The sequence below is a fragment of the Simochromis diagramma genome, unplaced genomic scaffold (assembly GCF_900408965.1).
Source record: "Simochromis diagramma unplaced genomic scaffold, fSimDia1.1 OVJJ01000304.1, whole genome shotgun sequence".
In the NCBI taxonomy this organism is placed as follows: Eukaryota; Metazoa; Chordata; class Actinopteri; order Cichliformes; family Cichlidae; genus Simochromis; species Simochromis diagramma.
The window spans coordinates 6,481,329-6,493,243 of NW_024387030.1; the positions used below are offsets into that span (position 1 = coordinate 6,481,329).

Consider the following 11,915-nt stretch of genomic DNA (forward strand, 5'->3'; position numbering starts at 1 on the left):
ATAGGGGAAATTGCAAAAAATCCATCTTCTCTAGTCTCTTCTCTCTAAGTAGCACAGCTTGGGAATGCAAAATTGCATTTAAACAAACCACACGAATTCTGGAACAATGTCCTTTAGAAAGATGAGGCCAAAGTGGACATGTGTGGCCATAAATCACAAAACCAAACACAGCATATCAACACATCATACTAACTATGAAGCATAGCCGTGAAAGCATTATGATATGGGTTTGGTTTTCAGCCACAGGATCTGGGCACCAAGACCCTAAGGCCACCTACAAATCTAAAACTGAACAGCTGGAAAAGAATCAAGGTGCTGCAATTTTCCAGTCAAAGGGCATTCTTCAACTTGATTTAAATGCTTTAGTGGATCTTAAAAGAGCTAAAGATAAACAAGGGCCTATAAACCTCAATGAACAGAGACAACATTGTAAAGAAAAAGTGGGCCAAAACTCATCTGCATCAATGGGAGAGACTGATGAAGTTATACAGAAGTCATGGCACAGACATAACACATATAAATAATGAAAATTTAATGTCAGCAAAGGACTGCAGTAGAGTTAGATTTACATCACAGTTTCTAAATCCTTACTTTTACACATATATATTGCATATGAAAATAATAACATACTAAAAATGAAAATACTAAAAATACAACCCTAAGAAAATGTGGTTTGTAAAAAGACTATCCCATTTTATCTGCATAAAAATAAAATATCCAGTGAAAAGATATGCAAGATTACTGTAATATAGCTCCATCTGCAGAAAAAACTGCAAGATTGCAATACAGTTATTTCTGTTTGATTCTATCTAGCACGCTCTGTGCACACTGTGCACCCTATTTTCCCTGCACCACTACGGTGCATTGCTGTGGACCAATTGTTATACAGTGTATATTCAGCACAGCTGAAGATTTAATTTGTTTGGAAACCGAGTCTTAATAATTTCCTGTTTTGCACAGCTTTGATTCAATTACATTTGAGATTAGTCATTGGCATCATGCAATGCACTGTAACTGAACAGCAGTTTTACTAGGTTTATTCCAATGATTACTTTGACTTACTTTCTTTTAATGTGTACTCTCATTTTATTTTTGTTATTTATTCTCTCTTTTCTGTCAGGGGATCAAAGAATTCTCAGTATTTTTTAAAGCCTTTAAGCTCTTTGTCACACTATCCTTGAGAATTTAGCCCGCACAAAAGTGCTGTGGAACATCAGATAAACATCAGCCACAGCCATAAGTATCCTCCTATTTGCAGATATCTGGGTCAACATACGATTGCATTTTCTGTCCCAGCCATAATTTGAAAATAATGAATTCATAAATACTAAGGTATGCATTTGCTGTGTAAATACACCATTCCTGAGACAAAACGTAAACCTATTGTTGGTTTGAAAAACATTATTTAAAAATACAAAATGGCCTTTGAGAACCTCTGAGAAGATCTCATTTAGAAATGTCAAACCATTTACTATCAGCATATTTTTTTTTAAAAGGAAACCATTCACAACATATGTGCATCTCAGTTACCAAAACCTATTTAGCCTGGAGGAGGAAGAGACAAAAACAGGGAGACAACCTGACAAAGAAGAAGTGACATGGTTGAGTCATGTGCTAGCACCATGGGTTGACCAAAGGTCAGTCCTCTTTGACGTATTTTGTCTTTTTCCAGTGATTTCTGAAGACTGAGTGTGTCACTCTAACTGCAAACCCATTGCCCATGTTATCAAAAGAAGACAAACTCATTTCAGAGTTTCTGTCCTTTTATTTACATAAATACATCCTTGACTTTCACAGATCATTAAATTCCACAGATAATATCTTTTTCTGATAAAACACTAATACTAGTGCTGATTTGCAACCCTGCTATCATATAACATTAACATAAGAAATGCATATTAAAAAAATACAAAATATTATTATATTAACAACAGTTTTGTGGTCCCGAGTATTTATTTGTCGCAAATATGTCATAATCTACATTCAGGCGAGTCATTTTTTGCAACCCTGATACTCTAACTTAAACCCTGTTGCCATGTCACGATTGATAAAATCATCAGAAATGTTTTATTACCTCACAAGGGTTTGATCTGTTGCCTTTGTAACATTCTGAATTATTATATAATTGGTGTATCTGAGCAAAGATGTGGAAAATAAATACTGAAAAATGCTTTAAAAAAATTGTATCTTTGATGCTCGAGCTGGATTTTTTTTTTTACAAAATCCCGCCCCACAGAAAAAGACAGAAAAAAATGTAAAGTGAAGGGTCCTTTCGTTTTTTCTATCTTTAAAATAAATGTATTCATCTATTCATCTGTCTATTTATTCATTTATTCATCTTTCAAATATCAGCCAGTTCCTGTCAAGCGTTTGCAGTTCCGTATATCAAATGGCATAGTTAAAAACTGTGCGAAAGCTTTAATTATTTCCTTTTTTAAAAATGGTTTTGGAGAATAAATGATTACAAAAACCCGAAGTTGACAATTGCTTTGGTGTTCCCGAAAGTCCTCGCGATGGCAGGTGGGTTAGCATTACCGAGCTCTGAAAAACAATGTCAGAGTGGGAGCTCTGTCTGTCATAACGCTGCCTCGTCATTGTTGGTGACGTCCCCCCTTCCACCCGGTCAGAGCTGTGTTGGTAGCTGGTAGGCAGGAAGCTAGCTGCTGGCTAACCTGCCGTGCTACCTCCTCCGCCTCCGAAGGCAGCTGAACGGAGCTGTGAATGAACCACGCACTTCAATGCATCCCGTGTGGCCGCGATGGCAGCGACAGAAACGGTCTGAGCCTTAGCTCTTAGCCATGTAGCTCAGTTGTCTGTTATATCTGTAGTTAATGTTAGTGTGATTCGTGCCCTTAGCTGTTTCCACCAGTAGCTAGCTTTTTTTCTGTCCGGGATAGACAGCGGCAGCTAGCCCCCCTTTCTCGCCACTACAGGAGGATGCTGAAGCTGTTTGGTGCACTGGTTATCCTCGGACTGGCCCTGGCGTGCATCACCTCCTGGGTGCTGGACAGCTATGACACGGCTTGGCACCCTAAACGGAGCGTTCAGCACCCGACTGTCGGTGATGGAGCTGAATCTAAGGGGAGTTCTCCACCATTTCCCGGCGAACACTTGAACAATATATTCTGGTTTGTACAGGTGGGCTATTATTCCGTCTGTAGTGATTATTTACATCTAGTGTGTATACAATACAGGCGTTTGACTTTGTGTTAGGGTTAAACTCTCTGAATGATTGACAGAAAGGGGTCAGTGTCCACAGAAGTGCTCCGATGTTGGGTGAAAAGGTGTTTCAACACAGAAACACAGCAACTCTGAGCCAGACTCTTGTTCTATAGCCTTTATACCACAAGAGCTGAAAATGTCACAGAGCCCCATTTAAAATATTTGCCTTTACCCCTCACCTCCATTTGTGTGTGTGTGTGTAATTCAAGGTGTCCGATATTCACATTAGTCGATTTCATGACCCAAGGCGCATCCCAGACTTTGAAAAGTTCTGCACCGACACCATAGAGGTGATCAAACCAGCTCTTGTGCTTGCAACAGGTACAGTGATCTCTAACTAGTTCCTGTTAAATTCTTTGCATTATAATATGACTGAATGGGTGTGGCTCAAGATCGTGCATTGCCATCAGATGACAGTTTGCTTACAGAGATTTCCTCCTTTTTTCCTTTACCCCAGGGGATCTGACTGATGCTAAAACAGAAAGTAAGGTGGGATCCCTCCAGCACGAGGTGGAGTGGCAGGCGTACCACAACATCCTAAAGAGGTCACGTGTAATGGAGCGCACCAAGTGGATTGACATCCGCGGAAATCACGGTGATTAACCATGGCACTTTAAAAAAAAATTACTATGGTTTCTCAAGGCTCACTGATTCAGCTGAAACATCTTCAGTGTGCCGAGTGTACAGCTAAGATTTTCAGAAGAATCCATGGAGCATCCCACAGGAAGTGGTTCTACCCCTCCCCTTCCCTTTGTCTGTGACTGGATGTGAAACAAGACACCCTGAATTTGTAACTGTCAAAAAAAGGGAAAGCTGTTCATTGGATCTGCAGTGGCTCTGACAACTATTCTGCTGCTGATTACAGCTGCTGATGTGTTTCCCGGATGTTTATCTGTGGGTCCTTTAGTAAAGGGAGATTTTTCTTTGTTACAATACAGTACAAGAATAGTTCATCGGTCACCTCCCATACAGCTTGTACACTGCTTAATCTCACAGTTATTTCATTTTTCCTCACAGATGCCTTCAACATTATTTCACTGGACAGCATCACCAATTATTACAGGTTAGTACAAAGTACCAGTAAATGGCCAGGATAGTCCCTTACTGCATTTCACAGCAACAAGAGAAAGCTGATTGGAGTATGCTGTGGCATTTGACGCCCTTAAACCAGTATAGTTGCAGACTTGTTTTCCATTAATAGTTCAGCTATGTGAACATCCTGACGACAAAAATAGAAGCAGGACCTACACGAACACGCTGTTTCTTTCTTTTTCTTTTTTTTTTCATGTTTTATGTGACATTGCTGATGCTTCTGTTAGCGCTGGCTGGTCTTTAATCTTCCTGATATTCTTTAAAGATCGCATTCATTTATTTATTTAAAAAAAAATCTGTTTTATGCCATACAGTAGCTTGATGCTCATGTGTAACGTTTCTCAATTTTTATTCTAGGAAATACTCAGCCAATCAGAAAGTAGGCTCTTTCCACTACGTTCACACGACCCCCTTTGGCAACTACTCCTTTGTCTGTGTGGATGCCACCCTGACTCCAGGCCCCAAGAGGCCGTACAATTTCTTTGGTATTCTCAACCAGGTGAGTTTGTGCAACATCTCTTCATGAACAATTCTGAGATCTTTAGAAAGAGCCGAGTTCTTGAAGGACCTCTGTTAGAAAATGTGGTCCAACAAACGGTAAAGAAAACAGGAAAGAAAACGGTAAACGCACAGTGTTTTAGTTTCTGAGTAGCAATAACGAAAGTATCTGCTTAGCTGTCAGTTTTCATAAACATGAAGTTTTTTTGTCATATCTGACAGACTCAAATGGACTTGCTGGACACGTTCAGAGCTGAGAGTCTGAAAAGCAACCAGTCGATCTGGTTTGGCCACTTACACCACCTCCACCATCGTCTCTCCTTCTTCAGGAGTACGAGACATGATGAGGCAAGAACAATCCCCGATTTTGAAACTTTTTTTTCTTCCTATTTTTATTTTAAGGGTGAGCTGAGGAAATGAAACCTTTTTTCCATCACGTCATGGTGCAAACATTCAGCAACCTCCTCCTTTTGGCTGCAAGCTAAAATTGTGTCTCAGTCTTAGAATGATAAAAAACAAAAGTAAGAAGCATTTTGACTGGCTGCATGTTTCAAATTCATGCTGTGGAGTAAAGTACATCTTCAACTGCCTCTGTTTGCAGACACTTAACAAGTCTAACTAAAATTTCTACGTTTTTGTGTTAAGATCTGCAGTTGCATATCTGTGCGGCCATCTGCACACTCTGGGTGGCCTCATGCCTGTGCTGCACAGCCGGCATCCCCAAGGCACTCTGGAGCTGGAGCTGGGCGACTGGATGGACAATCGCAGGTGTTTATATTCAATAGGTGTTTCTAACAGTAATTTTCTTACTTGTATTTCTGTTTCTGTCGTATTATCGCCCATATTTTTCTAACATCTTTCTACAGGTACAGAGTTCTGGCCTTTGACCATGACCTGCTGAGTTTCTCTGATCTGAGGTTTGAGCAGTGGCCTGCAGTGCTCATCACGAACCCCAAGGATGCACAATATCTGCACCCAGGGGTGGAGCCACTGGGTCGGATACGAAGGTCGACGCACATCAGGTGTTTTGTCTATGCGTTGAATTTTCTGTTTTCTTATGTTCCAGTGGAAATGAATTTCAATTTCTAATATTTAAGAATTCCTTTTCTTTCCTTTTCTGAAGGATCTTGGCCTTCTCAGAGGCCCCGATCACTGCGGTGCATGTGAGTGTAGATGGGGAACCACTGGGGAAAGGTCACTCTGCTGGAGGCCCCCTTTATGTTCTGCTATGGGATCCGTCTCTTTACCTCACAGGACTGCACACAATCAGAGTTAAAGTGGAGGTCGGTGCAACATTCATTTATCTTCCACTTTATTGTGTTCTGAGACTTTTGAATATTTCATGGGTCTTTTATTAGATTAAGAAGATTTGTTTTTCTTTGTTGAATTATGAATAGCTGTATTAGATTTGCTGTCTGGGAATTGTAGCTAGAAAACACCCACTGGTGGCTCGGGGTTTGTTGTACTCTCATACTTTTAAAAAAAATGCTCCTACCTTTCTCTAAAAACTAAGAACTTCTTGTCTTTCTACATGTGCATGTGAGTCAGGACGCGGCAGGCCGGTCATCAGTGCGGGAGCAGCACTTTACTCTGGAGGGCGATCTGACTCCTACCTTCGGCTTCGTGCAGTCTTTCATCCTCCTCACAGATCACTACGTCCTGGGCCGTGTGGCCTTTATATTCATGATGCTGCTGAATATCGGTGTTCTCATGGCCTTCAGGTTTATGCCTATTCTCTCGGGCAGAGGTGAGCTGTCTCTGACTAACCTTCAGATAAATACACCATCATAATGTAACAGACTGTTCAGGTTCAGTCGCACTGAACTTGAGACACAGACAGGGTTCTCAATAAGGATGTCAATGTCAGCTTTTGAAATGCACACTATAAGAAGTCTCTCTGCACTGTGCGCAATCATAGATGTTTGGTATTTCATTATGTCTACAGGATTGACCTCTCAAGTGTGTATGTCACTCCGCTTGGTCAGTAAAATAGACACTTTCTACTACTCTCTGCTACTGTTCAACCTGTGCACGGCCTTAGGTGAGTTTAATGCTGTGCCTTATTCCCATTTAACTTTTTCCATCCTCTTTGTCAAAAATTGTATTTTATCTGCCATTCTACACTGTATCTGTCATGTGTAATAAACAATAGAGTTGTTTGTGATTGCCAGATTTGAAGTTTGTACAAAGCAATGTACAAATAACATCTGGTTTTTACAAGATTACCCAGTAATCTCTCCTGTGTTGCTGTAATCCATTCCTCTCTTCCTTCAGGCCCGTGGTTCATAGGAGAGCTGATTGATGGCCACAGTGGGGCCTGCTTTGCCTTTGGAGTGTTCATTGATGGACATTTCCTAGAGGGCAGTCTCACCTATGTGGTTGGAGTTGTTCAAGTAAGAACATTGAATTTTTTCCCTCCTTGTTTTGGACACATTAGCCTCTCTGTGATTCTGTGCATACATGTTATATGTCCAGCTGTAGACTGTTACTGAACATATTTGCTTTACATTTAAATTAATTTTGTTTTCAGCAACTCTTAGGAACTATGAACTTCCTGCCCAGCACTGACTGTTGGATAGGAAAAACTAACAGCTTGTCAACACTGTGGCACCCTTAGAGGTGGAAAGCTTGGTCAGGACCTGTAGAAAAATAAATCAGTGACATGGAAATGAAGGGAGCATTTCAGAAGTTCCCCTAAAGTACTTAATAATAATAATGATCATGATTCCTGAAAACAAACTCTTTAGGATGGAAAAAATCACTGGTTGGGTCATATTGCCACGAACTGGATCAAAGGTCAGACATAATTGAGCAATGTCAGCAAATAATGGAGTTAAAGAGAACTGAAAATTCTTTATTTAAACTGAAAGTAAATATACAGTGGCAAAATCTGGCAGAAAGTGGCAGAAAGAAAATTAAACCCAAAGTCAAGCTTAAACAAACTTGCCTGCTGGGGAGAAGAGAGAGAATGGTAGCTATAAGGTCCTTTTTAAACAATTAGTAGAGTGGCAACATATTTCCTCTAAAGACTGTTACTGTCATCTGTTACACCCTTCATGAACCAGAAAGAGGAAGGACAAAGCATGCAGATGTGTGGGGGAATTACAACATTCCCTCTCTAAAGCTAGAAGCTATGATATAACCTGCTTCATTTATAAATGCATGTTCTGTTCGCATCAACTAAACTCCTTTCCTCTCTGCCAGCTCCTCTTCTTCAACATGCCCCTCACTTCTTATCTCTGCTGGAGCCTCCACCACCGTTGCCGTGGCAACACCTTCCGATCCCACTTCCTGCGGCCGGGCTGCCGCTGGAGGACTCTGGCTGTTCACCTATTCATGCTGCTCCTCCTCACCTGGCAGGCCCATTCCTGCTACTTCCTCCTGGAGACCTATGGCCCCATGGCCTTTTTCCTGTCTCCTGTGCGCACGTGGGCGTTAGGGCTCAGCCTGCTATTGGTCTACCGCGCCTGGACAAGCCCCGCCTCTCTCATTCGTGACACAAGCAAGAGCGTCTCTCCCTCTTGACAGTAATTGCACGGTACCGCCGCTGCTTCCCCTCAAGCCTGACTCTCAGATATATTTTGCTGTCTCTATCCACGGCTCAAGCCTCAGTTTTCCCTGCAAAGCAGCCCCTTCCTTTCTTTCTTTCCTCTATCCGAAGCCACTTCACAGTACATCACTCACTATCCTGTTTCTAGATAGTGTTGTTTACTTAATATGCATGTTGTTGTAAATCACCGGCGAGCACATTTCTGGCCATATTCATAGCAATGTGTACAGTGTAAAAAAACCAATCAAAAAATACCTTTGATACTAAAGGGTAAATTAGCCAATCTGAGCTATGTGACAGACTAGTCCAACGTATGCTGCTGTTGACAGTATACTGTATTAGAGTTGTATTCTCCTGTGGTTTAAGCTGAGTCATTTACTTGAGATTTAGCACTTTTTGGAAGTGTTGCCTTGGCCAAAATGCCACTTCACCACTGCCAAAGGATGAATAAGAAAGATTTCACCTTTCCTTTTCTTCTTTTCTCTTTAAACCCATTTTCATACGCTAACGAAGGCTGGATGTGCCAAAATGATCCTTGTGGTTACCTTCTGATAACAACTCGGTGCATAAGAAAGGATTGAACCACCTTTTGTATGCTATATCCTTTTCCTTTTACATCTTGTGAAGGTGACGCCAGTAGTGGAACCTAGACGATCGTATTCTCAAGTTAATTTTACACACAATTACAGATAATCACATGAAGGGAAGTACAAATTAATCAAGTACTGTAGCTGATGTGTGTACAAGGGGTTTATGACTGCTAGTTTTCAAGTTAAACAACTGCCAGTACTGTTCAATGTTCACATTGGAATATTCATATCAAAACTTTAATGCCAGTCTTTACCAAAACACAGAGAAGCCGCCTCCACTTTTTTCATGTTCCTTTAAACATGACTACAGAAAGCAGCTGTTTGTTTCTCAGGAATGTGAGCAATTGAACAAAAAGCTGGTCCAAGTAGTACTTCAGGACAATGTTTTTGTACTCCTAGAGTAGCTCAGTAAACTAAACCCGCATTAAACAATCCAAATGTGTGGTGGCTAAAAAACAAAAAAAACGAAATGAATGTTTTAATAGCTTTGGTGAAATGAGATGAGCCAGCGCTATGCTGTTTTTTTTTAATTTATTCATTCTTATTCTATTGTGTGATTTTTATTTCTCCCCACTGGTGTTTTAAATCTGCACTGGAAAGTATTCTTCATTGTCAGGATGAGTGTGGTTGAAAAGATTTTAGAGCATTCCTTGTGTTTGAAGTCGATCTAACTCAGCGGTCCCCAACCCCCGGGCCTCGGACCGGTACCGGTCCGTGAGTCGTTTGGTACCGGGCCGCGAGGGTTGAGGCTCAGGTGTGAAATGTATGTTTTTCAGGGTTTTTATCGGTTTTCAGCGTTATTTTTGTTATCGTTTTTATCGTTAACTCTGTTTTCCTGGGTCTTTTCACGTGTGTTATGAATAAATCTTCTTTTTTTCGGTACCAGTACTAGTTTTATTTTGTTGTATTTATCCGCGACACCCTAAAGGCCGGTCCGTGAAAATATTGTCGGGCATAAACTGGTCCGTGGCGCAAAAAAGGTTGGGGAACGCTGAACTGATCGGCGTGTGTGTGTGTGCACGTACAAACATGTTTTCTCTATGTTGCTCAGATTGCTAATCTGTGGGAACTGTAAACTAAGTCTTTCAGTCCTTTCTACTCAACAGTAGCAGTCGCCTGGATTCTACAAGAACTCATCTGAAGTACAGAAATGTGTTGAAAGACACATTAAGTGTTTTATTTTCTTTTTTTATCCTCAGCCATACACAGCAAGAACTGTGGGGATCTGACCCTCATGGTTTAATACTAGAACAGCTGCCAGACACTAAATAAATGAAAGTATGTGCCGTCTTGATAACAGTGGTTTAATTACTTTTTCCACCCCTTTCTGCACAGACAAGTCTTCATTTGTATAGGAGAACCACCAAGTGTACAAACAGGAAACAGATGGATATTTGGAAATTATGGACTTTTGTTATTAGGGATTTCTTCTCTAATCATGCTCAGTACCTCAGTCAAGCTGTGTAATCTGTCCACAAAGAGGCAGTGTTGAATGAATATGGATGAATCATGACTGTGCTGCATTTCACTCTCACTTTAAAATTATGCATGGGAATGTTTTTTGTTTTGTTTTGTTTTTGAACAAAGCATCAGAACTGTGTTTTTATTAAAAGACGGGTTTATTAGTTTAATGCCACTAAATGATTATGGTTAATAATGAGTCTGGATGTGATTGTTCTGTACTTTACACAAGAAAAACTGACAATGCCTCCACAACCATTTCAGCTCTTACAAGGAGTATATTGTAATGTGTTCAAACACTGAAGCATATGATTGAATAGATGAGGATTTTACACCTGCCACATATTTTTCTTGTGACAACTGAAATTAGAGCCGACCACTATTTTATTTTATTAATGGTTTCTAGTGCTGTGAAATAAAAATGTTCATTATAGTAAATAACTTTGTATAGATTCATTCATTTCCAAATGATGTTACACAGAAGGGAACACTGAGGCAAAACGGTGAAAAAGACAGATTTAAAAAACATACTGTATGCAATAATGGAAAAAACCCTTGAGCCACCCCTTATTTATGTTTTGTGTCCAACATGTGTTTTTGTCATTTTTAAAGTGGGCTTGAGCAATAGTTCTCTAGGCTTTCTGAAGGTTTTATAAAGTTTTATTCATTCTCAGTCCATTCCTTAGAGTTGAACACATCTTTAGACACTTTGTTACTAGCAACCTGCTGGAAGAACACAATTCATTCACAAGATTCATTTATGTGAAAAGCGAGAGGCCATTTTCAGAAACGGTCTTGGTGGAAGGGCTGAAAGAACCCATCCTTTAAGAAGGAAAACTGAGAAAAGGTTGATGTATGCAAATTACACAAGTACCAAAGTGAAAATCTGTGCAGCGATTGGTGTTATAAAGTAATATTTGGCATTTTTGGTTTAAATAATCATTTCGTGAGAAGGTCAGTGTCTCTACAGCCATCAGTAAAACACAGTGAAAGCCCCATCATGGTTTCAAGCTGCATTTCAACCAGTGTTGTTGGATATCTTGTTAAAATTAATGCAACTACGAACATAGAAATAAAGAGTCAGAATTTGATCCACCATGCAATACCATCTGGAAAGCATCTGATAGAAACGGCTTCATTTTTCAGCATGACACTGATCTCAAACATACTATATTGGAAACCACTTATTTCCCACTTTCCTAGCAAAATATGAAGAAATGAGGGGTGGCTTAAAACTGATGGCATCAACAAATAATGTTATTAATTGATTTTCTACTGACCAAAACTGGACAACAGATTAGAAAAATGTTACCTGGTCTGTTAAATCTCAACTTCTACTAGAACATTTGGGGGTCAGACTTTGGCCTGAACACCATGAAAGTATAGATGGTTCAGTGGTTAATGCTAGTGATGGTGGTGTAATGGTATGGAGGATATGTTCTTCATTTAGCCTACCCAAGTATAGCTACTGATCATGCCCATCCCATTATGACCTGAGTGTA

General features: G+C 40.2%; 1 protein-coding gene across 1 annotated transcript; it reads left to right on the forward strand.

Moving 5' to 3' along the window:
- The first annotated feature begins 2,585 nt into the window (after positions 1-2,585).
- Positions 2,586-9,567, forward strand: tmem62 (transmembrane protein 62). The gene is given in 15 exon segments (XM_040041254.1): positions 2,586-2,776; positions 2,934-3,138; positions 3,432-3,543; positions 3,680-3,817; positions 4,240-4,285; positions 4,672-4,813; positions 5,035-5,106; positions 5,108-5,160; positions 5,458-5,580; positions 5,679-5,834; positions 5,936-6,095; positions 6,361-6,559; positions 6,758-6,853; positions 7,087-7,205; positions 8,017-9,567. Coding segments are annotated over 15 exon segments (1,980 nt in total). The 5' UTR covers positions 2,586-2,738; the 3' UTR covers positions 8,338-9,567.
- Positions 9,568-11,915: the final 2,348 nt, after the last annotated feature.